General features: G+C 37.2%; 1 protein-coding gene across 1 annotated transcript in view; it reads left to right on the top strand.

The window, feature by feature from the left end:
* Window positions 1-27,500, top strand: part of CNTNAP1 (contactin associated protein 1) — a 56,157-nt gene that overhangs the window by 11,677 nt on the left and 16,980 nt on the right. Inside the window, exons 2-12 of the mRNA XM_072403971.1 lie at window positions 7,577-7,678; window positions 8,488-8,684; window positions 9,045-9,192; window positions 10,198-10,401; window positions 11,140-11,324; window positions 12,208-12,348; window positions 18,189-18,450; window positions 19,764-19,913; window positions 21,780-21,951; window positions 23,015-23,121; window positions 25,997-26,116. Of these exons, the coding sequence (XP_072260072.1) occupies window positions 7,577-7,678; window positions 8,488-8,684; window positions 9,045-9,192; window positions 10,198-10,401; window positions 11,140-11,324; window positions 12,208-12,348; window positions 18,189-18,450; window positions 19,764-19,913; window positions 21,780-21,951; window positions 23,015-23,121; window positions 25,997-26,116 (1,788 nt within the window). The remainder of the gene's footprint in view (window positions 1-7,576; window positions 7,679-8,487; window positions 8,685-9,044; window positions 9,193-10,197; window positions 10,402-11,139; window positions 11,325-12,207; window positions 12,349-18,188; window positions 18,451-19,763; window positions 19,914-21,779; window positions 21,952-23,014; window positions 23,122-25,996; window positions 26,117-27,500) is intronic.

Genomic DNA, 27,500 nt, shown 5'->3' with positions numbered 1-27,500 from the left:
AAGTCCTAAGTATCTGGGTCTGCTGCCTTGCTCTGTTTTTTTATATATATTTTATATGGATATGCTATAAATAATCCTGGCCATAGAAGGGCAGGCATTTTAAATGGGGATTGTCTTGAGGCACCTATGTTCAAGTTGATGACAGTAGATTCATTTATTCTCTTGGATGTGATTAGCCTGTCAGTGATATTTCTGTCTGTGGTCATAAAGGTTGTATATAAAACATTACTTATTCCCACGTCTTTAAAGCTAACTCCAGGCAAAAAGACACAAAGCTCTATAACATATCATTGGGGGGGATACACATAAAATTAGTGGCCCGTGACCTCCTAAAGGTTGGCGGCCTGTTTTCCCTTTCTTCCCCTTTTTCCCTATGTCCAACTAGTTTGGCCCCATCCCCTATTTTTCTTTAGACCCCCCCCCCTTTTTTTCTTCTCTTTCCTTTCTTTTTTTTTATATTTTCTTCTTCCAAACTTTCCTGTGCCGCCCCCCTTCATTTTTTCTCTTTTTCATTGTTGTTTTTGAAGTATTACCAAATAAGACATACACAAATTTGTTCATCCTACTCTTATTTTCTGTTTTTTGTATAGCAGACACATTTTCCATAATGGTTATTACATGGGTGTTGTTGTGTTTTTCATTTTGTGTTGTCCATATAATTTTCATGATCGTCTGTTTTCAAGTTTTGTACCTTCTCTACTTTTTTAAAAATCTTAATAAAAATTATTGAAATACAAAAGGTAGGCGACCAAGTAAAATCGTTCGAAAATCGTTGAAAAGCAGTGCCTAGAGTGGGAGAATAAGATGCAGCACAATGAACCAAGTAGTTTGTGTGCTGACAAACACATGCTGAAAGAAGTGTGCTGCTTTTCCTTCACTGTCCAGTCACAGGCTGTGGATAATTCTGTTACATTCTAAGCTCCAAGGAGTTGAATGATGCTGGATGTCATTTGATCTGTTAGACTGAAGACATCTAGGGGCACAAAAAGTACTGTTGGGATAGCTCTGGAATAAAGCTGATTACTGCAAAATTAAATACTGTTAAAAAACTATTTTAAAAGACAACTTAAATTAGGTCATTATTTGGCTGTGTACCATGTAGAAACAAAATGTTTCTTCTTTTCCCATAGACTACAAAGTGCCTTACCCTGCTGTTGCTACCATTACTGTATGCACTGGAATCTTAACAATGAAATACAGTGATTTTATAGTCATGTTGCAATACCAGATTTCACCACTATACAGATGGCATAAATTGGAGGAACATGTTTCTTTCCAGTATTACCAGCAAGAGTAAAGGGACGAGGGGGGTCACTCAATACTGCTACATGTAATAGGCTTTCAAACGTAGGGGAAATTTGTAGTTTTTGTTTGTTTTTTTTTTTATTCTTTTTTGGGATGCAAACATCGGCCTCAATACTCTCTTGGTCATCACATGTTGCTGTCCCATTCCAGTTGATTACCTTAGTTGTTCAACCTAATTGGGACATATTGTACTCCCAACTTTTTTCATGTTGCCTTTTCATGAAGCTGGTCTGGGTTGTTTAAAAATTAAATTCTGTAAAGTTCTATTAAAATGAAAATCCGTATTTAGTGTATATTTTTCAAAATGATCCTTTTATATGTAAATGTTGATTCTTGAACGTGAATCACCACAATAGGAATGTGCATGGATCATTAAACTGAAATTCTGTAGGTAGGGCATTATTCATAGCAAAGAATTAAATTGCCAGCAAGTAGGTTTTTCCATCTCCACCTATTGTTGTAGATAGGTAGTTGGGATAGACCCAACCTCTGTTGTTGCTTCTGCACATTAATGAATAGTGATGAATGGAGGAACAATATACTGGTTGTGGGGGTTACACTGGGATGAAGTAGCCATCTAGCAGAGGCAAACAAATGACAGTGACAACCAACACAAATGTATAAAATATATAATGATTAATGATAAAGGGTAGGCCTCTGGGTACTGCTATTGCTTGTTAACTATTTGTTATCTACATAACAAAGAAAAATGACTAGTCTATTACTTCAATGTTCATTTATTTGTCATTGTAATACTTATCATGAACCTATTAGTAGTTGCCACTGTTTCTATGTTGTCTCCCTTGTGTTTTATTCTTTTTCCCTTTTTAGTATTGTTATATCATTAATCCTAAAAATTATTAATAACAATTGGTGATCATTTACAGACTACTAACCAAGATTACAATAGATTGTATATCGGATGTCATGGTACTTATAAAACACATTCATTGCCCACCCGTTTTGTTGGTTTTGCAAAATTTGGGCAAAAATTGTGATTTTGATAGTAAGCATTGGAGTCAACGGTTAATGTTTAATTGGCTTAGCTTTTAAAAAAGGACAAAAAGTCAATGAACAATGTTAAGTGTAAGCGCACAAATAACTGTTAATTGCCCACAAAAATGAAAAAAAAAACAACTCAACAACAAATGACATCACATACCCTCCCTCTAAATTAAAAAGTTCTTTTTAAGCAAAATTCACTTAAATGGCTAACTTAGTCCACCTCTAAAAATGTAGCCAATATAACTGGACATCACTGCATTTATTTGTATATTCACTTTTATAACACAACACATTCCTCTGTTTTACATCTACCACTCAGGAAATGTTATTCATTGCATTTGTAAGTATTTTGTCCCTTGCTTCCAACAGAGGAAAAAGTTCTCTTGATATTGCTTGTATCTGTCTGCTCTCCATTGCTTCAATACACTCTAAATTAAAAATTCAAGCCTAGCCAAGTGCATTCATCCCCCACTACTTCGGAAGAGGAAGCATATGGGTAAATAAATGGTTGGCAATAATCGGGTGATCTGAGGAGGAATAAGTGGCTACATTTTTCTGCTAAAAATATACACCTAAATAATTTTTATTTGACCATACAGGCTTTATGGTAAATTTCATTAAAACAAATCTGTACAATGTTCAAAGGACAGAGCAGGTTAAGTTAAAACTAAAATATTTACTGAAACTGCCATAGTAAAAACAAGTAGTAAAGTCTTCTTAAGTACGATAACTCTGACCTGCCAGAAAATAAAAGATAGCACAACATAATATAATATACAGTGGTACCTTGGTATAAGTCCTTAATCCGTTCCAGATCCTTGGACTTATACCAAACAAATTTTTCCCATAAGAAATAAAAGGAAAATTAATAATCCCTTCCCATGAAAAAAAAATCCTATTGTTATTGGCATATTATACATTGATGGGGCTGTATAAAATCATTTAAACACTGCCTAATACTAAAGTACATAAATACAAAAGCAATTAGATGAAATAAATGAAAGCTTAACCTCGCTTCACCTTGCTGAGAAGAGTCGAGTGCCTACTAGGATGGTGCTGAGAAGGGAGGAGGAGGAGATGTTATGTAATTCACAGAGAGTTTTAGTGCGGGTTGTTCACTGAATGGTAGCTACTGGTATACTGCTGATCGTGGGCAGTCATGGCTTTGTCTTGAGAGAAGTAAATAAGGGTACCGCACGGTCTTATGACCCATTTGTACCCTTACAAGTTCTAGAACAAAGGTTGTATACCAAGCAAAATTTTTTGTGTCCAAACAGGACTGGTTGAACTTATTCCAAAGCGGACTTATACCGAGGTACCACTGTATTAGGTTTATTTACACCTCATACAAAGTTAAAGATGCACTAACAATTGCAAAAGTGTGCTAAGGGCTGTTGAATGACAGGCAGGTCCAATAAATAATGGAACAGCCATTAGTGTAGGGCAGATGAACCAGGGCGTATGGGGCACATCCAAGCTAGATGAAGTGTTTTTGGGTAAACGTTCAGGGACCACAGCTTTACCCCCTCATTTTTTTTTTAAGATAATGGTAAAGTTGTTCTTAAAGATGGTCCAATATTCTTTCCTTGTTGAAGCCCTAATAGAGGTTTAAATATGTTTGAAAAATACTAATAATTTCTTATATTATGTAGGATGAGTGTTACCTTCGAACTGATGTAAAAATAATATTTCCAGACATAAAACTTGAAAATCTTCAGGGTCAGGTCCATGAAAATTAGAGATAGCTGTCATCTAAGGACTATGTTTTTCGAAGCATTATCACTACAGAATTGCATAACTGGTAATGTTTTAGACTTTAGTGTTACCGGCATGTGTGGGCTGGTACCCTTAAAACACATGGATACGTTATTTAAACCTGGAAAGCAGTCATTTGTCGACAGAATAATTCATATCCATCTGTAGCTGAGAAAGAAAAAGAAGCAGAATGGGAGAGGGCAGCAGGACAGATGTCAGTGGGGGATGTCTTGGATAAAGATTAACTTGGATAATACATTACTGCAATTATTAAAGAGATTCTACCAGCTTCAAAACATCTGTTATTGCTGGCTACTTCATGTGAACCAATTTTATTATTGGTGTGCTAAATTTAAGATTGCCTATTGCTTGGTGTCTTTTTATAGTGCAGCTTTAAAGTTGAATAAAACCCTAATGGTAGCAAAAAATATGATGTGTTACTTGAAGGTGTGCAAGAAGTGGTGATCGAAAGCAGTTTTATATTTTATGTATTTAATATCCTGCCTTTCCGTATGCTTCTGTATCATGGTGGTGACATGTAGATCAAGTAGATTGAAAATTTACAAATAGTAAAAGTAGCCACAAGAGAACCACATAGAGTGACAACTTTCTGCTCCAGGCAGGGCATAAAGAGACAACTTTTTTCTAGAGGAGGTACCAGGGCAGGATTTTATGGAAATTTTTAGGAAATACTGTAAGCCTACATTAACTTTCATGCCTAGTAGGAGTAAATGATTTAAATATACTTTAAATGCGTTTCAGTTACAATTTTCACTTTACAGAATGATGGCTTGTTAAGATTCAATAAGATCACCATAGGAATGACTATGAACATTGTACCAAACCATAATATGCACAGATAATACAATGTCATCTAAATGCACATTTTCACTCCTAATTGTTTTTAGCTAAAGATAATTTGAATTCCCTGAAATGTTTTTAAACTGACTTCTCTGAAATGCCATCTTATGCATCACAGTGGCTGCTTCTGCTGATGTACCCAATTTTTACCTGTATTATATCAGCTTACAAACTTCCTTTCTACACTGTAGGGTCCTGGAGCTTGCCTGGAGCACATTTAGCTCTTTGGTATTCGGTCCCCAGTGGTCTGCAGTGTGAGTGGCGGAATTGATTTGTAAAGCGGTATTAGGAGTGATCTGTACTAGTCTCGTGTATGTAAGGCTATGCTGCAGATCTGCATAATGTTTAAACAAGAATAGTGCACAGTGACTGGAAGGAAGTGACAGATATACCAGGACACAGCTAATACAGCGAGCAGATAGCCTAAATGTAATAATAATGAAAACTAAAGAAAAAGCACAAATTTAGTAAGCTTTAGGCCTCAAAGTGTGTAAAAATATTTGGGCACTATTGGTCCCCCTCATTCCCTCCTCAACTGGATGATTCCTTTCCTTCCTCACTGGATACTAATATTACTTCCCAACCCTTCTCAATCATAGCACAGTTTTTTTTTTTAAGTATTTTGTGCATGAAAAGATTGCATACTGTGTACAGTGTAAACGAATCTAGAATGAGGAAGGTAGACTATCATAAGAGAACCTAGGTGATCCAGCAAACTTGGAATGGATCTGTTCTAGGATTGAGAACATTTGCCTACTAATAGCAAGTGGTTTTTAATAAATCTTTTCCAAGTTTGCTTGATCACCCTGGTTCTCCCATATTCGTCTGTCTTCTCCAGTCTCCAGAACTTTAATAAATCATGCCAAGTATGTGGGCTAAAACTCTATTTAACTTGCTTGTGTAGGCCATACCCAGTATTCAATGCAATTTTGCCAGATTCATTTTTGGTGTCTTGGTATATCTTTTTTTCCCAAAGTGTCCCCGTTTCTCAGAGTTGTGAGTTATGCATTGATGATGTTAGAGACTACATGACCAGGGTAGATCAGACCTTCTAGCCCATCCTTTACCACCACCATCAGAACCCCCGCCTCCCAACGACCCCCCACCTGCTTACCAACCACTCCCCCACCATTAAATACACAAACACCAATCTTGGATTAAAATTGGCTGGCAAGCTGTCGTTTATTAACCAACATTGAATAAATTACCCATTCAAGTAAAAAAAAAAAAAATATCCAATAATAAATAATTGAGAAAATAATTCAATTTTACATTTTGATATGCAAGCATACATTAACATAATACCCCACTGAATATACCCTAAATAACTAACAACCCAATTCCCCTCTTTTAATAATACATAACCATAACAACAATATCCAAAATTTTATCAAACTCCAAACCCCCAGTTATACACCCAAACAACCAGGCTGCAGGTCTCAGAAGGCAAAATCCACACCCAACAGGAATTTAACTCTTTCAACATCTCCACCCTGGCCCCTAGCAGCCCAGCACCACCCCGGGAGCCAAATCATCTGTTCACCATAAAGGGGGGGACACCAAAGAGGATCCCCCCCCTGCCAAAATCCACCACTTTACCATGCACAGGAGCCCTGCCTTCCAAGACCCCAACCGCTAAAACCTACCAAACTTTCAAATTGTATTAATAACATAGGAGGTAGGTTGGCGGGTAACCTTTGTCCTATGCTTAATCCCCTCCTACCCCACGCTCCACTCTAACCCAGCCCTTCCCAGCATTACTTCATTTATTAACCCTTAGGCCTCACACCCTGTCATGTAGGCCCTGCGCCTAATTTCTCACGGCTACGGGCCTCTCTTTTACGGTTCCCAATTCCTTGAACGTTGACAATCACTTCTATAGGTAGACCCTGGTAACTGACAATGGTCCTGATTAACACAATGGACATGATTTATTGAGTTTTAGCATTATTAAAGGCATCATAAATCTGAGCTCTATACAGATTTTAACAGAATACATGCAACTCTTCAATCAATATTACATAAATAAATGTATCCTAAATGCAAGTAGTATTGATTTCTATATTTGACCTGGTATTGGCCTCTTGCAGACTCTGTATCACAGAATTTCATTGCAAGAGGAAGCAGCAGGCAGTAAAGGAAATCAATCAGTAAATGTGCTGAAAAGAAGCATACCATTAAAAAATAACATGTACCGGGGTTTAAACATGCTAGATACCCCTCTGAGAAATTGTTGGAAACTCTGGTGTTTTCTATACATTTCCCCTTCCCTGGTGACCATACCATCTACCACTTGAAATAAGGACAAATGTTTTTAAGTGTTAAGCTTTGTACACCCATATGGTTATTTCTCAGTGTGCTTTTATTTCAGGTCTGTGTAATAATCCAGTGTAAAGTAAGGAAGGAGTTTCCTGTAATCAAATCCAGTTACTGCTATCCTCTCTCCTGTGTAGACTGAATGGTCTTGTATTTGCCTCTCTCCTTTAGTTTTTTTTAAGGAAGCCTGCAATGTACTGTATGAAACACACACATACACATTGGCAAATGTTTTAACTGTGACATTTTTTGTACAGTTTTTTTATTACGGGTATGTGCAATTACAAGTAAGGGGCTTTTACTAAAACTATGTTTCATTTTTTATTTCTTACAGATTGGTGCTACAATGACTTGGTCTCCCCTCTCTATTTCACATCATTTGATGCTTCATCAAGATACTCTATTTTGTACACTGCTAACTTTGCAAGATTATTTGGTAAGTATGCATTTCTAGTTTCCTGCTGGTTTTGCTAATATTTCCTATCAAATGTTAAGCAGTTTCTTTTTAAACATGTCATTTTCAGAGAAAGTGCTTGCATGAACCAGTACTGAAGCTGAATCTTTGTAAATAACGCATACATACTTCTATGTGACTACCAGGAGGAATGGGCATACCAATTAGAAATCAAGCACAGCACACAGTATTTCCCAATAACATTGCATAATGCAAGGGCCTTACTTGGTATCACAGTGCATTGCTATGCATATGGTGCACTTCCAGTGGTGGTGTAAATTGGTCCTAAATACCTCTACCTACAAAGTGCCAGATAGGCATCCAAAACAGCGGGTGCTATTACGCTTTAACTAAAACTAACCATTACAGAGTCTTGATAATCTACAAGTGGACTTTAGTCTTAAAAACACAAAACAAATGCACTTTTTACTTGGTAAGATACAACTCATAGAAAATTTTGGCTAATTTTTCTGTGATAAATTATTGTAAATTGCAATTTGTATAAACATGAAGTAGGTGCATCCCTCAAAGTTTGAAATTGTTTGTAATAGTGAGAATCACAAATAGAATTGTATGACCTACCAATCCCACAAATCCCTTTTTTCCCAGTTACAAAACTATTTATTATATATATTTTGTTGCAAGACTATTAGACCTAAAAGATCTCCCTGGAGTGCTCAGTATTTCTGGAGGCTATCCATGCAAAATGTTCAAAAACCTCAGCTAGATTTTTAAGTTTATAAGGAAGGGGTTATTAGACATCGTGATTTCCAATATTTCTTTTCTTACAGGAAGCAGTGGGTGGTCTCCTGCTGTTGGGGATAAACATCCTTGGCTTCAGATAGACTTAAGGAAGAAACATAGAATATTGGGAGTTGCCACTCAGGGAACCTATAACACGTATTACGACTGGGTCACCCGGTATATCTTACTATATGGAGATCGACCAGATAGCTGGAAACCATTCTTTCAGCTGGGTACTAACTGGGTAAGTTTCATTGTCTAGATGTTACCATAAACACATGTAGATCTAGTACAAAATTGCATTTGCCAGAAGGACATCCCCGGCCAAATCTTTTTGAAAAAAATTGGAACAGTTTGTAACTATTAGTTTTTTTGTTACTGCATCTGTCCCCAATAGGGATACTGGTCTTTTTTATGTTATTCTGGAAAAAAAATCCAAAGCAAGTTACATTTTTATATCTTCAGACAATACAATTGATAAATTGATATTTAGTGATATGAAATTGATACTTTTATAAAGTGAAACATCAAATATACTTATGTTGGTAGGTAATAGTTGAAATGAACAAATCTTTTTGAAACTAATCTTTCATCTGTACCATAGACCTTTTTTGGCAATGTCAATACAACCGGGGTGAAAGAACACCGCCTCCACTATCCAATTAAGGCTCGATACATTCGCTTTATTCCTGTGGCCTGGAACCCAAAAGGAAAGATAGGACTTCGGGTGGCATTGTATGGCTGTGAATACAGTAAGTCATGTTGCCTCAATAGGCACACAAATGTCATTGTTTTAGCATAGTATGGAGCCATTATTTACCTTCCATGTTCTATCCTCCAAGCATTACATGAGAGTGCCTGGGCCTAGATTGGTTGCTTAGGCACCTATGATTGCATTGTGTAGAGAAAATACCGGAAAATACTGAAATTTTGTTATGGTTAAGGCAGACAAACAAGATACCAGGCGAGGAAGCAAAAGGTGATTAAAATTGCTATTTACCTGCTGCACAGTAAACCTATGGACCTCACAAAGTGAAGATTTTTCTCTGTTTTAGGGCACATCTAGAAATGTTAATTGTGCCTAAACCATGTCATAAAATGTTTACCTTTTGTCCTTCATTGTTCTTGATATATAGCAGTGCTCTTCCTTCCATTAAGTGTGTCTAGATACTCCTGTGCCCATATATACAATATCAGAGGACTGCTTTCTCTGACTGCAAGTCTCACAAGATTTGCGGATAAATTGTAGAACATGCATGTGCTCTGTGAAATCCTCCTGTCACTTTCTAAATAATCTTTCTAGGTCACCATTCTTCAGGGGGATGCCCTGAATGCCAGGCTACCTCTAATAAGATGGCTTCCTCCACACAGGATAACAGTATAGACCTGCTATAAGAACCCAGAGGCAATACTGGTGACTGGTTCTTTGCCTTTTGCTTGCCTTTTTTCAGCATCAGATTCTCATTATCTTTATCCTGAAAGGCCAAAACACATGCTTTCTTTAAAATACAATAATCCTGACCTGGTAACAAAAAGCTTCAAAGAATCTGGAGCTTTTAATCCTGCAGTAAATTGGTAATCTCTACTTCTCTATCTAATTGGAAGACTGACTGCTGCTTGTCAAAGCTTCCTTTTCTTGATGACAAGAAGGAACATGTCATAGCCCTAAACTCTATCCATTATTTCCAAGCTTTCCTAAACAGACTAGTCTTACCTAAACCAATGTCCTCCAATTTTCTGTTCTTCTGTTTCCTCAGATCATGATGTCCTGTCATTTGATGGTGATGACCTTATTTCATACCAGTTCAGGAAGAAAACAAATCGCACCCTTGAAGATGACATCTCTTTCAATTTTAAAACATTGGAGAAGGATGGCGTATTAATGCATGCGGAGGGGACTCAAGGAGACTACATCACACTGGAATTAGTGAAAGCTCAACTAGTCTTCAGGATGAGTCTTGGTATGGAGAATATTACCTGCTTAAAGGAATAAAGTGACTAAATGGCTATACCGAAATTAAAAAAAATAGAGGAAAAAAATATAAGGCTATGAAGAACTAGACATTGCAGAAATGTTTACCATATTTTGTGTTAAGTTTTGTAAAGTGTGTGTAACCATTTTAACAATAATACTTTGGGACATTCAAATATAATGTTGAAAACAACTATTTTTATTTACATTTGGTGAGAAGGGCAAGGGTTAGTACTTCTGCATTTTGTGGGGAAAAATGTAAAGTGTTTGAATTCAAATTGCTTTCTTGAGAACAAAGGGTAAAATATGATCTATCTTCTAGTGAGAGATTGTAAAGAATTCCCGCTCATTTCCAGTTGTGTCTCTGGGAACAGGTTCTATTGAATTCAAATTGCTTTCTTGAGAACAAAGGGTAAAATATGATCTATCTTCTAGTGAGAGATTGTAAAGAATTCCCGCTCATTTCCAGTTGTGTCTCTGGGAACAGGTTCTAACATTTCCCTACTTTGTCCAGAGAAAAGTGGCAGCCGTTACACTTGGGCTGGCCTAATCAGTTTAAAGCCTAATTGAACATTCTTTCTAAAGACAACAAACTTTGGGTTGTTAAACACAATTGGGCTTTAAGAGATTTATATTTTTATATATTGTTTATCAAAGTAATCCCATAAGTATATATATGATAAATAAAATTAAATTCTTCCTTATTTAATTCTTACATGGTTAACAGGCAACAGCCCCCTCCACCTAGTAGATAGCCACACAGTAACCACACTGGGGAGTTTGTTGGATGACCAGGCATGGCATTCAGTACATATTCAACGCAATGGACGGGACCTCAACATAACTTTAGATGGAGAAGTGCAAAGGATTCGATGCAAGGGGGACTTTGACCAGCTAGACCTGGACACTGAGGTATGGTTTAATATTTAACACTTTATTATATCCCTTATTACATCAATACTAGTTAGCAAAAAGGCAGCCATATTTAGTTTGCTAGTATAAGTGTATAACGTCATGCAAACTTCTGGCAATCTGAATAAAGCTGGCTTTAGACATATGCAGTCATTTGCTGTAGTTTTAGGCAATCTATTCAATCATAATGGGCTTAAAGTGTACAGCATTTTTTAACAGTGCCCGCACAAAACATGACATGAGCAGAATGGTGCTCTTCAACACAGGTGCATTACCTGCCACTCAAGGTGCAGTGTTGTATCATGGGCCATAAAAGTCTGACTTTAAGTGACATCTTTCCCTACTATGTACCTGTTTAGTTTCTTTTGATTTACAAACAACTCAATGTATAGGATATCTAACTGGAGATAGATTAAATGGACTGCTTGTGTTAGTTAGTGTTACACAATTTTGGGTGCATGTAGTGGAGACTAGTGTTGGCCAAATATCTCACTATTCGATTCGACAGTTATTCGATCGAAAAGGGCGATATTGTTCGGGTGATCGAACGTCGAATTCGAACCCCATTAACTTGGTGAGCAGGAAGTTCATAGTATAGTTAAGAAAGCCAAATGATGAGGCCAAATGTCTATATTTTTTGTCTCATATAAATTAAACTGTTAAAAAAAGAAATGGAGTGAGGTAGTGGTGGTGGGGTGACAATCTCATAAGACTTTTGATTTGTGATGGTATGTTATATTGTATTGTATAATAGAACTAGTCTGAAGTAAAAATCTACTATACCTAAGAGGTGCCTTTTTATTACTTTACTACACAATCTACAAAGCTACACAACAGTCTGTTTTTCTGTTTTATAGTTGTATTGGTTTTTCTTTGTGCCTAGATATTTTTCGCTGGTATTGCATATCAGGATAAAAGCATTTCCCATAAGCAGAACTTTCGTGGTTGCCTGGAGGATATTATCTATAATAATGTGCGCATTGCTGATCTTGCCAGAAGGAATAAATCATCTATCCGGTTTATGGTAAGTTAAGGTTGATGCATGTAGGGTAAACTCCAGATGAAGAACCAGTACTAAAATTGAGGGTCAATGGGAAACAATCTTCCTAAATTGGTGGCCAGTAAAAAGTATGTCCCCTGTATAAAAAACTAAAAGCATTGAAACCATGCAGCTGGCTCTGCTAAGCATTTTTGACCCCAAAACTATACAGGAATCATCAAAGGTCAAGTAGCTGCAGTTCAAGAAACCTCCAGCGAAATCTGGGAGAACCCTGGGGTTTCACTGAACCTTGTTTGAGAGTGGCTGCCCTAATCTGTACCTCAAGCCTTCCGGGCCTTCCTGCTGTTTTAGCACTCCCACTTCCCCGGTCCTTCCCACTGTGTCAGGGCTTAGGTCTGGCCTTCTGAGCCCCACAAATAGCACTCATTATGATTCCTCATTACTTCTTCTGCAGATAGGTTACAAGGTGCCACCTCCTCCACCACCAGCCAAAGTAAAAACACACGTAGGGTCTTTCTTCCCAATAAAATTGCACTCTCCTCCACAAAGACAAATAGTATGAACAGATGTTTAAAATACAGTTCTTAAACATCCTTGTTGATGTGGAATCTGGAAGAGAAGAATATGGGTGCAGAATGCCAAAAACAAATCTGTTTGGTCACATGTGATAGATAGAAACCACAATCTCACAAAATAAGGCACTAAACAGCAATATTCTGTCACGGGGTGGCCCAACTCTGACACTCAAACATCCAGTACCTTACTTCTTACACCTGGAACTTTTTCTCGCAATATCTTGGAGCAGGCCTCTACACAAGATTTCTTCTGCCTTAAAAGCCAGAGCAGGTTCTCCAGCAGGACAGAGGGCATTCCTAAAAGACATCTCTCACAGGCCTTAAAACAGGACAGGCTAGGGCAGGGCTGAAAACCTATGGTTTTAGTTGGACCAAGGTGATAGGATCCCTCTGATCTTTATTTATCACAACTAGACTAGAACATCCTCTAAAACAGCCAACCCTTTGGGACCTCGTGGACCACTAAATCCACAGAATCTTGGTCACCGGCTAGAGCCGTGGACCACTGACTACTGCTCTAAAATGTCATCCCTGCCAGGGTTAGTATATAAAAGTCCAACATTAAACAAGTGGCTTACCAATGGCAGGGCATTCAGACAATATGTGGCACATTATCTAAAGAAACCCTAAATCATATGTAGGCTGTTCTCTACTGCTTGATATCCCACTTGTTTTCAATTGCAGTGTATGGGAGGGAATCACGTTAGAGACAACTGATGGAATAAACAGATTTATTTTTATTTTTTTAAACTTGAGGCTTTTTTGTTACTCTTTACTTTAAGGCTTGTACATCCCATAGTAACTCGGTATTGTACTTCATCAGATGGTCATACAGGAGCTTTCAGTTCCACTTTAATGATGAAATAATGCATTCAATATTACAATAATACAATAATTAGTATATTTAACCACCTGGGCGTTTCACTGATGTCTGGATTTCTGTACCAAAAGTGGTACACTGTTTTCCCTGAAACTTTTTTTTTTTTAAATTGTAGACCTGTAACTTACAGAAATATGTCCGAACAAGGGTTCTAGTAGATATCCTTAATATAATAAAGTTTGAAACACACAATCATGTAAAAAAAAAAAATAATTTTAATAATAAAATTAAATAAAAAACACAAAAATCAGCTTAAACAAGAATGCATAAATAAATAAAAAATACTGAAAATGCGATAATTCGGTATACTGTATAGTAATATATTTTTCTAAAACACCTCCCTAGTGTGGTAAATTTTAAAACAGAGTCCAACATCACATACCTATAGACAAAACCACATAAATATATATTGTATATTATTTTGTATTCGATTGGATACAGGAGTTTGTATTGAATCCAATAAAAAATATTTGAATTTCCCGCCACAACCCCCGTTGACGGGCGTATGCACTGACATCATCAGAAATCGCCGTGGGACGCGTACACGAACGCTGGGTGTTCTAATTCTTTCCGTACTTCCATGCAAAAAGAAAAAAAAAAAAATTTTTTTTGCATGGAAATTTATTTTAGATTGTAGGCTATAATTTTTAGGCATGACTCACCGAAATATGTCCAAAATTTAATAAATTTAATAATAAACTTTAAAAAAATTTTTTTATGAAACATAAAAAAAAAAAATCTTAAAAAAAAAAGTGTATAATGCAATGTAAATGTACAGTAGCTTATATAATATATATATTACAATTATATATATATTATATAAAGATTTCTTTGTATTGGACTCAATACAGCTTTTTTGTATTGAGTTCAATACAAAGTTATTTGAATTTCCCGCCCCGCCTCCCGCCCGCACCGACACTTGAAGCGACGTCACCGGGAAACCCTGGAGATCGTCACTGCATTCGCCAGATGAAGACAGAAGACGTCTCTGGAGGAGCTGCGGGGACAGGGTAAGTATTTTTTTCAGTTGTAATCCGATTGTCATACAATGTTGTATGACAATCGAATTGCAATGTCACGCTTGTTTAATATATGTATGTTTTTTTTTCTACCATGAGCTTACCTTTAAAGGAATGTACACAAGTAAGATGATTGTCACCCAACACGAACAATCATGTACAGCTCTGCGTAATATGTTGGTGCTATATAAATCCTGTTTAATAATATTAATTTAATAATATTGGTAATCTCTTGCAAAAATCTAATGTGTGTACAACAGTCCCCAACATTGTTTATCAATCTTCCCATCTGCCCTGGTAAATTGATGAATGTCTGATTCTGCTATGGATCACAGCAAAGTGTCACTCATTTGTCCTAGCCCCTGCCCTTTCCATAGAACAGAAACTCGCTGTGTGCACAGTGCTCATTCATTCATCTGTCACAAAACAGTCACAAAAATAATTTCCAGTGATCTGACGTCTCTCAGACATCTGTCCAGGGCTTATGGCATACACTGACAATATAAAATCAGTACTAGATCGAGAATTGCCTTAAGTTGCTGAACATTTTTAAACATATTTGCTACTGTTACATAGTTACATAGTAAGTCAGGTTGAAAAAAAACATAAGTCCATCAAGTTCAACCACTAGGTAAATAAACGTATCCCAAATATAAAACCCTATGGATATAGTTGATCCAGAAAAATATAAAAATCTGGTACAATTTGTTCCAACAGGAGAAATAAAATGCCTTCCAGATTCCATGAGGCAAATAGATGTTCCCTGGATCGACAATCTGTTATCTTTACTATAGATAAAGCAATCTATAGTAGTTGCTGAAACTACTTCCTGAGGGAGCCTGTAGATATTTCAATCATTTGTCCTAGGAAATACCAATACATTGTTCCACAACCACCATTCACATTCAGCCTTTCTAAACTTGTCACTTTTCAGTGTGATCACTTGACTGGTGTTAGTCAATATAATACTTTTAGGATGTATATGACTAGCTTATGATGGAACATAGTTCTTCCTAAAGATGTTTTAATAAATAAAGCCTAATGTCTGAATATTCCCTGTGTTATTTGTCCTAAGTTTCAAAACAGAAAAAAGAGCACAGTACTATATCACTGTGTAATTTCACACTTTTCACACTGTGTATTGTGTTAGGCTTTAATTCTCTCTCCCACAGATAACATTAATTTAGGATAAGACCACATTATCCGTATGAGTGGAACATATAACTTGATAATTAGTTTGCAACTGCCTGAAGCTGCTTGTTAATTCAGAGGCTGCTCTACTAATGAAATGCATGCTGGGATAAATCAATAGTCTTACACTGCCGATGTCTGATGTCCTTTGTAACAAAACTTTAAAGCAGAAACCAAATTGCTTTTTATTTTTTTTATTGGCATATTATGAAAGCAAAGCTATAGTATTGAGTAACCCAGTTGGTCAGATTCTGTACCTGTGCATAAAGTGTTTTTGTCTTAAAGATGGTGTTTGTCCTCACACCAGGCTTTTAATTTACACAAAAAATCATCTTTTCCTATAAAAGATATATTTTTTCATTTTGAGGCTTACTATTTACCTTGTAGAAACATTGAAAAGCTTTAAATTTCTGCTTGCACCAGTAATCTTGCATGTTATGTCAGCAGCCCCAGAAGACTTAATATTGCTACCCAAGCAACACTTAATAACAGCCATTTTCTACCAAGGTTTCTTGGAATTCTAGTTTTCGTTCAGGGCTTGCAAGGGGTTTCCCAGCTGATATTGACCTCCAACTAATGGTTCCTGTAGAGTTCTGAGTCAAACACCAGTTGGCAGAGCCACTGGCATGACATCTGTGCTTTTTATTTGCTGTCTCTAATGGTGGTCTGGACACCGCTGTCCACTGTCTAGACCACTGTAAGGGGCATTCTTCCCACTGATTCATTGGTATTAGAAATATTTCAAGGGTTACTCTGGGGTAAACATTTTGAGAAATGCTAATATATAATATTCCTGATTGCTTCTTTCCCATCAGCTACAATATGGGTTAGTTAGGGTGATTGGGCAGCATGGTGGCTCATTGGTTAGATCTCTGGCCTTTGCAGCGCTGGGTCCTAGGTTTGAATCTTGACTAAGACACTATCTGCATGGAGTATGCTGGTTCTTCTTGTGTTTGTGTGGGTTTCCTTTGGGTACTCCGGTTTCCTCCCACATTCCAAAAACATGCAGTTCGGTTATTTGGCTTCCAACCAAAAATTAACCTTAGACTTTAATATACTTTAGACTTTAATAAAGACTTATGATTATGGTAGGGACATTAGATTGTGAGCCCCTTTAAGGGCTAGTTAGTGACATGACTATGGACTTTGTGCTGTGTAATATGATGTTGCTATATAAATACTGTAAAATAATAATAATAATAATAGGGGATTACAGACCAGCATGGAGTAGGCCAGCATAGAAAGTATTAAAACACTCCCAAGTTAAGGAGAGGTCTATGATAGACAAGTAGCAAAGTTGTTGCACAGTGGAGTAATAGCAGACGTTCAAGCCCTGATGTGGAATTTGGACCAGGGGCTTGCTCCTTTGCTGCAACTTTGCACCCCATCTACTCACAGCACAGACCCTTGTGACAGATGCCTTTCAATACTACCCTTATATGTGACACCCCACATTAGTGTCAGACTCCCTTCACAGTCACAGACCACCCCCTAGTGAGAGATCCCTTAGAGTGGATTCCCCACCAGTGACAGAAACCCTTCCTTCAATGTTAAACTCCTCAGTGCAGATCATCACCTTTTCCTGGTGAGAGACCCCTTAGTGCAGAACCTTTATTAATGACAGGCTATCTGCCTTTTATCCCAGTGACATACCACTTCAGTGTAGACCCCTCTTAGTGACAGGACCTCTCAGTGCAGACCTCTTTCCGGTGACACCCCCTATGAGCAGATCCACTAAGGGAGTTTTCCCCTCTATTAATATTCTAAAAACCTGACCATGTGTGTGGGTCTATTCCTACCAGTCTGTGATGTGGTGACCCATAAGTCACACCATTCTTTACCATTCATTTTGGTGCTCTTACCACAGCCTATTCGTTTTGAATATGCTCCCAACAATTGAAAACATATTCCTAGCTCAGATACATCGGTGTGCTGTATAAAGCACAGTAACTCTATGGTTTTGTGCACAAATGTACTTTGGAAAAAATGTCATGAATTAAAAAAAAAAAGAAACCGATATAGGTGACTAGAATTGGGCTTTAACACTATAGTTTACTACACTTTTATGATTTTCTGAAAACACAAAATTTGTAGGTATACTGTAACAATCGTACTACAGTAACTATTGGTCATCAGAATTTTCTGTGTGTGTATTATGTTTTCCAATAATCTAAATTTCCATTTTGTGTCAAATCCCAGGGTCGTGTGCGTACTTCCTGTGTGGAAATGCCTTATGTTCCTGTCACATTTTCTGGCATTAATAACTACCTAATGATACCAGGGGTTCCTGCCAACGTTAAGATGATGGTAAGCTTTAAATTTCGGACCTGGGACACCATTGGCCTTTTGCTCTTCACCAATTTTGCTGGTTCCTTGGGATCACTGGAAATGGCATTAAGCGAGGGTCAGATCAACGTGACTATATCCCAACCACACAAGAAGAAGCTAGTGTTTGCAGCTGGTGAGTGGGGATCCTCACACAATGCATGATAGACTGCTTGATGGCTAATAAAAAATGAATAGGTTTAATAGACATGTCTAGATTTCATTTAAAGTACTCCTAGCTTACTCCATGGGTATAGCATATACTGCTGTTTTTTAGGAATAATTCTGCTTTATATGAATATATCACCATTGCCTTATTTAGTAGTATTGGCTGGGCTTAAAAAGAATAAGCATGCCACTTTAAGGTAATCACTTTAAATTGTATGTGTATTGTGTGTAATTAAAACACAGGAAACAAACCTGGTCATAAACTTGTATCTAAAAATCTAATAATAAATGAAATGGCTCAAGCAAACCCTAAGCAACACGTGTCACCATACTATTATTCACTTTATGCTGTGCAGCCCAGTGCTCCCCATAGTATAGTACTGTGTATGCCTAAAATAATAACTCCCTTGCATATTGTATGGCTAAAATAAGACTATATATATATATATATATATATATATATATATATATAGTCAATTTAAAATTTATGACAATACACAAGAGCTGTTTACACGCTGTCTTGATTATGTTATAATATTCAAAAAAAAATGTTTATTTATATATATATAATTCATATAATTACATAATCAGCATAAAGATTTTAAAATCTAATACCCTAGTGCTATGGTGATAGATAATAAGATTGTTGTATACATAGAAGTACACAACTAAGTCATACGATACAAAGGGATGAGCCAAATGAATGTTTGGAGGTAAAATGTTTGCTCCTCCTTTCATAAGATCTGTTCCAGGCTCCCCAGACTACCAGATTTTTCTGACTGGTCTGTTTTAGGAAGTTCACTGTGTGAATGTGCCTATGTACACTGCCTATTAGGAACTCTTTATATGAGACAGGATGTTAGTTGATAAAGTTTACAGTAAGGTCTAGTACACAGGAGCACTTCATTGATAATTTAGAGCTTGACCAACCAATCTTATCAATATTCCAATTGGTAATCAATTAATTGGAAGCCACAAAACACTGCACACATATATATGAGATTTTGTACTTACAATGATTTTCACAGAGAGTATCTTATCCACAACCAATTGGAAACCAAAAACGTGTTTTTAATGATTAGTCAGCTGCTGAATACACTTCAAATTCATATTTAGATCTAGTCCTTTTACAGGTTTGGAAATCTGATCTGAAAAAAACTCTGCCCATGTGTACTAGACCTTAGGGGTGCCGTAAAAAAGCCAGTAGATTCCACGAGTTGTTGCATGGGTAATTCAATAATGATTTCAGGTGTAAGATAACATCCAGTTCTCATTTCACAGGATATCGGCTGAACGATGGCTTCTGGCACTCTGTCTCCCTGATAGCTAGAGAAAACTCTGCTGTGGTGGTTATCGATGATGATGAAGGAGCACAATTCAAAATTAATTATCAGTTCCAACTTCGGACAGGAGATTCATACTACTTTGGAGGTAGAAAGGTTACAATGCTACATTTAGTCTGTGTCACAAATCAGGCTAAAGCTAGGTATACACTTCCAATAATTATCGTTAGAAAATGAACGATTACGACCGATCAATGATTATTATATTTGAACAATCGTATTGTGCACAAATCTGTGCATGCTGTAACGATACGATTGTTCAAATATAATACACCAATAGTGTACACACACTAGATACAATGGTTTGAATGATACAAAGAGTGACATGTAAAGGAGAAAGTGTACTGCAGAAACATGCGGGATCACTGAACGACCGTACACACGATAGCGAACGATCATCGGCCAATCAGATCCGCCGTGACAGTCGTTCATTTTTCGCCGGCGTCGTTGGTCACCTTTTTTGTGAATGATTTTCGGCTAATCGGTCTTTCGTCGTTCGTTTTCAACGATAGTTATTGGAAATGTATACGCAGCTTAAGGCATATTAAAGTAAATCTGAACCCAAAAACCCAAAAAAAAGTTTTCTTTTAAAGGCTTTTGTCTTGTGAATTACACATTTCCTGTTCTTTCATGCCTACATTAGTTTCTCCATTTTATTTATTGCGACAGCCATGGTTAATTATACTATCTGGATTTCAAACGTGTCTAAATCTGTTCATCTGTTCAATACATGGTGGATTGTTGGGATATAGATATTGTGTGCAGCTTACACAAGGATTCCGTATTTCTGGAAAGATAAATATTTTCTGTATTTGCTGTAACAAATATTCATGGAATCTTTAAATCATGTTTTCCCACGTTTTTGGGCATCTTCCAGAAAAATATGTGTGATAATGAATAAAATATTGGTTAGTAATCCAGCTAAGAAGATAAAGGAGAATGAATGTATCAATCAGAAAAAGAACAAGTCCACCGGTGTAATAATACGCTGTAACAGAACATCAGAATTACACAATGATAATGAATGATTGTTGTGAGCAGTGGAATATCTACAGCTCCAGTGAGGGTAGCAAATTGTCAGTTTGGCTGTCAAAGTGACAAAAATGAACCGTACCCCAGTAAATGTTGATCATACAATAAAAGTATACAAAGTACTCTTACTACTACTAGTGTACTACTTTCTCCCACATCAAGGAATAAAAGACTGAAAGAGCTTGGTTCCACATGAGAATGACTTGGAATAAATTAGTGCTTATGCAGCAAGAATGATTTGCTTCACTGTGCCTGTAGTTATGGTAGTCAGTTTGGATTTGCCCTCTCAGTAGTTGTCAAAATGATGTCTGAATACTCCTGTAACTACATATTCCTAGCTGTAGAATATGCACCGCTGCCACTAACTTCATTTACCAAGGCAGCCTACTCTACCAAGAAAATAGTGCAGAACAAAGCCAATCCTTAAATGTCTATAGCCTGACCTCAGGTTCACTTTTAGTAAAGCACCCTATGCCATATATATTGAATTTATAGATACCTTCATAGCAGAAATAAAAAGATCATATTGTATAAGTTCTATCAGTAGTACACTGTTCATGTATTATCTTACTTCATTAACAGATAGTTTAGCTTTCCTTTCATCAAATCAATTTTTTTCTGCTGAAATCCTAAAAATGTATACTTTGAGTTAACCTGCTCATGACTCATGTTTTATCTCACATGTGATTCAGAAGTGATGAATTTCACAAGTTATTCACTCCAATTAAGATGATAACAATCTTCAATGCCTGGGTATGAAGGCTGTGAAATCACAGCCTGTGTAATAGATATCACACTGTTTTGTTACCATTAACATATTTGATTATTAGAACTCATTGTGACATCTGCTGTATAATCAGTGAAGGTGCACATAGTAGGCTTATTATATGTACTACTTTAATATGATGGTTTTATCACACAGGGTGTCCAAAGCCATCTGCTGGATCTGGGTGCTATTCCAACCAGACAGCCTTCCATGGCTGCATGCAGCTAATCAATGTGGATGGGCAGCCGGTGGACTTCCATCGTATGCAGCTGGGCTGGCTGGGGAGGTTCTCAGAGGTCATGTTCAATGTTTGTGCCATTGCTGACAGGTGATTATGTTAGCCTTGATTTCATTTGTAAACACAAAAATGATTAATTCTCTTACATGTACATGAAGAATCAGTGGCCTTATTATTTCCAGTTTCCCAGTTGCAGACTGGCTGATGTAGATAAGCACCAGTTTTTAAAAGCCAGGTCACATTGAATGTTTAGATCATTGAGTTATTTATCCAGTTATTGAGAATGACATTAGAAGACCACATAGATTTCAGAGGGCTTGAAATAGGTTGATTTGCAGCAAGTAGTTAATGCTAGCATTAATAAATGGAAAGTTAGTCACCTGCCTGTTGCTTATTCCAATATTCCTAAATCACAGACCTACAACAAGCATGCACCATATGGAAATCCAGAGTGTCAGTCATAGAACTCTCTTCTGCAGAACACAGGTAGAGGCTAATAGCATTGGAAACATGCATTAAAGGACGGTATACAATACAGCAGTTCCTGGGTTCCGTGCACAGAAGTGAACCATCTTTCCGGTATCTTACCATACTTGTGGTGTATACCACTGAAAAGAAAATTGCTGCAATTATGTTTTTTTGTCCCTTCGCGAAAATGTGTGGGTTAGTGAAATGTAGAGTGTAGATAGGCCCTCAAAATGTAATTTACCTATTAGAGTAGAGTAACAAGTTATTTATAATCATTCTTATAAGCAGCATATATTCACCTTTACATATTCATCTTCCTTTTCCTTTACATTCCCACCATTTCTTCACTCCCCACCAGTGGTACAGGGCCGAGGACCATGTGGAGTATGGAGTGACTCCATTTAACATATAGTCCATGTATATATACTACAATATTTGTTTAACTATACCTAAAATTAGGGTACTTTTCTATGTTCCCTTTCTTCCCGACATCATACCAAAATGGTGGGGAGTAAGGAAATAGTAGGTTTGTGCTGCAGGTAAGGAGAACATTGGAGAAAACCTATTGTTTTTGCCCCACACTAACAAAGCATTGGTTTGCTTTAAGTATGCAGATCTTGCTATTGAAGACAGCGATCCAGTCATCACTACACCTCCTGATTCATATCCCCTTTCCTTTTTTCAGATGCAGGCCAAATCCTTGTGAACATGGAGGGCTCTGCTACCAGTCTTGGGATGATTTTTATTGTATCTGTGACACAACTGGGTACAAGGGGGAAACCTGCCATAAATGTAAGTGTCATTTCAAGCACTATCGTCAAATTTCATTCCATATGCTGGGCTCAAAATTTGATCTTATGTTTATATTTTTAGTACATATTGGAGAAAAAAAATAGTTTCTGAGAGTTTCTAATCTTGGGGACTCCATCCTTGTGGGTCTTTAGATTTGGGTCTGCACACTTGCCATGGTCATTGTAAGCAAACTATTCTTCAAATGTATTTTTATTTATTATTAAGGAGAATACAACAATGGTGGTGGGAAACACTAAGGATGAAGAGCTGATTTCTCTGCTAACCCTCTAAAGCAATATAATATGACAGAGGATGCATACGCCTAATAGAATCTACTATGCAATAAAATACCACTTTTAGGTGGAATAGCCCTTTAATGATGAGGGTAAATGCCTCAAGTGCTATATAGCCAAATATTGGTAGTGGTCAATGTGTGTGACAGAGTTGACTTTGACACCAGTACATGTGATTCCATTTAGCTTGGGTGTTAATATGAAGTGCAGCAGATTTTGCCATAAAAACGATGCTCTAATACTAAATATTGGCAGTATTTGCTAACCACATGAATGTATAGATGTAGTCAACCTACAGCTGCTTTAACTATCCAGATGTCTGCAAAAACATATTTAAGCATTTTTATTAGTCCAGTTATTGTCAGGAGACATTAGCTCCAAGCTGATGAATTCATTTATAAAATCTTACAACCTGATCCCAATGAATCACTATTAAACAAACCACCACAAATCTTGTCATGCTTTTTTAGATGTGATCATCCACTGGTTTTACAAACTATTTGTTTTAACTACTTTATCGAGTGAACCCACTTTTCTTAACATAATAATGTGATGTATCTCCTTTTTCATTACTTTGTAGTTTTAAGCAATAAATGAATATCCCCTGCACCTGATTATAGTCTTCCCATACCCTCTCATTTCCTCTCCACAACTTATTCTACCTTACATTAAATCCTGATTACAATGTCTTTTAATTTAAAATATAGCTATAGGACTTCTTTTTCTTGTTATCATTCAGATATGAGTCTGTTTATACCATACGAGGGGGTGCTGAGAAGTTCCTGGCTTTGCTCAGAGTTATGAAATAACACATTTATTCAACATATCCCCCCCGAGACTGATTCACTTGGTACAGCGTAGTTGTAGCTCTTCTAAACCGTTCAAATAAAAGTCCTTTGGTTGGGCCATAAACCAGCTCTCAGCAGCATCTTTGACGTCAGAAATGTCCTCAAAACGTTGCCCTTTCAGGTGTTTCTTCAAATTCGGGAACAGATAATAGTCCGAAAGGGCCAGATCAGGTGAGTAGGGGGGATGGTGGACCAATTGGAAACCCAGGGTGTTCAATTTGGCAGCCACAACGTTGGACGTGTGTGCAGGTGCATTGTCCTGCAAAAAAAGGATCCCTTTGGTCAACTTTTCACAGTGTTTCGTTTTTTTGGGCAATTTCGGGGTTCATAACTTCTTCGGCTACGGGGACCTGCTTTGGCGCCATTCCTTTCACTGTTCCTTGGTTTCAGGATCATAGATGTGGAGCCAGGTTTCATCCTCAGTCACTAACGTAGCCAAAAAGTCCTGTGCAGCTTCAAAATGGGCCAAAACGGCTTTGGATGCTTCAACTCGTTCCTTCTTCTGATCACTGTTCAAATATTTCGACACCCACTTTGCTATAAAGCTTGCGCATGCCTAGGATAATGGTGATAACAAACCCAACACGCTCCCGTGAGATGTCAAGTATCTGGGCTATATTTTTTGCGAATATTTGCCGGTCCTCAATAATCATCTCATGGACAGCATCGCAGGTTGCCGGGTCAGTTGAGGTTAGGGGACGCCCACTGCGGGGCTCATCTTCAATAGTGAAATGCCTTTCAGTCTTGAAACGAGATATCCAGGTTTTTACAGTGCTATAGGTAGGACACTTCTTTCCCAGTATTTGTGACATCTCCGTGTGAATGTCCTTTGCTGACTTTCCATGGAGAAACAAAAACTTAATGACTGCCTGTAACTCAAACGACGTGAAACTTGCTTGTGTTTTTGCCATCACAGCTTCTCACCAAAAGAAAAAACAGTTTTAGAATTGCAAAGAACTGATATTTGCACAGTTACATACTAAGATATTAGGCTGTCATATGCCCCCACGCTCATTGTTCTATTCCATCTGGAAGGGTGCAAAGCCAGGAACTTCTCAGCACCCCCTCGTATAATATAAAAAGTCTTATTACTGTACCAGCCTCACCCCTGTACTTACCAATTTTTTTTTCAATAAAAGAGAACAAATGAAAAAAGAAGTGGATATCTAAAGCATAAACTTTTTATTCTTAAAGCAAGAATTGCCTAAACTCCCTATCAGGTTTTTATGCCATTTGTGTCTAAATGGGTAAATTTCTTTTTAATTTGTGTCCTGTACACTTAACAGGAAGTGAGAGGAAATCTTGTTGAAGTGATTAAAAACTTCTCGGGCCCTATTCAGTTTCCATTGGAAGCTCTCGGTCATGATGACAGTGGTTTCTGAGATAGCTGAGTTCACCAGTGTAGACAGCAAACATTTGGTTTTGGGAGAAAAACATTAGACTTGTTTAGGGCCAATTTACATTTATGCGGCATTGAACAGTTATTAATTTCAGTCCAAGATCTGCCTAAGAAGGAAAACTTATTTCTTTGACCAGAACAGATGCTTGAACCAAGATCCATTGACCCACACCTCCTGTTTATTGTAACATTACAAACCATGGCTTGATGTTTAAAGATGTGAGGTATACACTGGTAAACCACGATGAAGCAAAATGTTAATTGTATTGCAAACCTAATTGTTTATATGCTAGAGACAACTCAATCATTTTAATCTTTTATTTTTTATTATTAAGCTCTTTTTAAGGAAAACTGTGATGCCTACAGAATTAGTGGCAAATACTCTGGAAATCACACTGTGGACCCAGATGGCAGTGGACCTTTAAAGCCTTTTACTGTCTACTGTGACATTTCTGGTATGGTAATCCTGTGTTTCTCAACCTTTTTAACATGGGGGAACCCCTTGAAATAACTTTCAGGTTTTCCGTGAATCTCTTCTATAATTACTATATCCACAGTTCACAGTACATTAGTGTGGTGGTCATTGGGAAGAATGCCATCTACATTGCTGGCCAGTGGGAAGAATGTCACTCCTACAGATAGCCAAAAAGATCATTGGGGACACATAAACTGACCCAAGAGGCACAAATTGCTCACAGAACCCCTAGCAATCTATGGGGGAACCCAGAAACACTGATCTAGACACTGAGTATTATTTTATTGTCTGCTGAATATTGCTAAACATGCTTACAAAATAAAATATACCACGTCCACTTGTGTTCCCAGGATCAGTCTTTAGTGATAATACACTTTTCAGTATGAGAATGGGGCTGGTTCACTAAATAAATATAGGCTATTCACTCAACAGTTATTTCAACTTATTCACTTAACTTAAGTTACTTAAGGGATATTTCACTTAGCTTAGTGAAAGAGGTGAAGGTCTTCTGACTTCAACCATTTAATCATGTGAAAGCAAAGATCTTCTTTATATTTCCTTGCACATGATTGTATATTCTCTGCAAAATGCATTTTCACCACATTCATTAAGCTAAGTGACATATTCATTGCAAGAGGATAATTCAGGTGACAAGTCTGCATACCATTAAGTAAATAACCCCAATGGCTTCATTTTTAGTAAAAGGATTATATATATATGGCCAACCATATTTGCCAATATATGTGATTATCATACAAGTGCCTCTGTTGTTTTTTGTCAATATAAAAATTCCACCTAAAATTCCTATGAGACCACAATGTCACTTAGAAAAAAAGAATAACCCTGTAAAAGAAGAGGGAATGTGCTTACAATTCCTAGAAACCTGTGTCTGACGTACGTAAGTAATTTTTTAACTAGCAGGTAGGCTGCCAAATGACATGTGGGAAAAGGAGTTTTTTCCAGTGCTACTTACAACCAATGTGGGAAGCCTATTAGGAAACTCTTATGTTATAATTGTTTTTAAATTATACAAATCAATAAACAGAAGTGGATGCTTTTATAATAATGGATTTGTATGCCATATTTGTTTTGCTTGTAAAATAAGATGAATTGAATGAGGGTTCAATGTTAGGGTAATTTACATTAAACTAGTAGCCACAAAATTATTAAAAAAAAAAAGTAGTAACAAAATTATTTCTCCGCTGTCATTTCCTCTCAAGCCTCCAACCCACGCAACCTCTTCTCTACAATTGACTCCCTCCTAAACCCCACACCTGCCCCTCCCACAACATCCTTCTCTGCCCAAGACATTGCCACCTACTTTAGAGATAAAATAGACAAAATCAGACATGATGTCTCTGCAC

The sequence above is a fragment of the Pyxicephalus adspersus genome, chromosome 3 (genome assembly GCF_032062135.1).
Source record: "Pyxicephalus adspersus chromosome 3, UCB_Pads_2.0, whole genome shotgun sequence".
NCBI classification, from domain to species: domain Eukaryota; kingdom Metazoa; phylum Chordata; class Amphibia; order Anura; family Pyxicephalidae; genus Pyxicephalus; species Pyxicephalus adspersus.
Note: the sequence above shows the minus strand (reverse complement) of the source record. Positions and strands in the feature narration are given on the sequence as shown.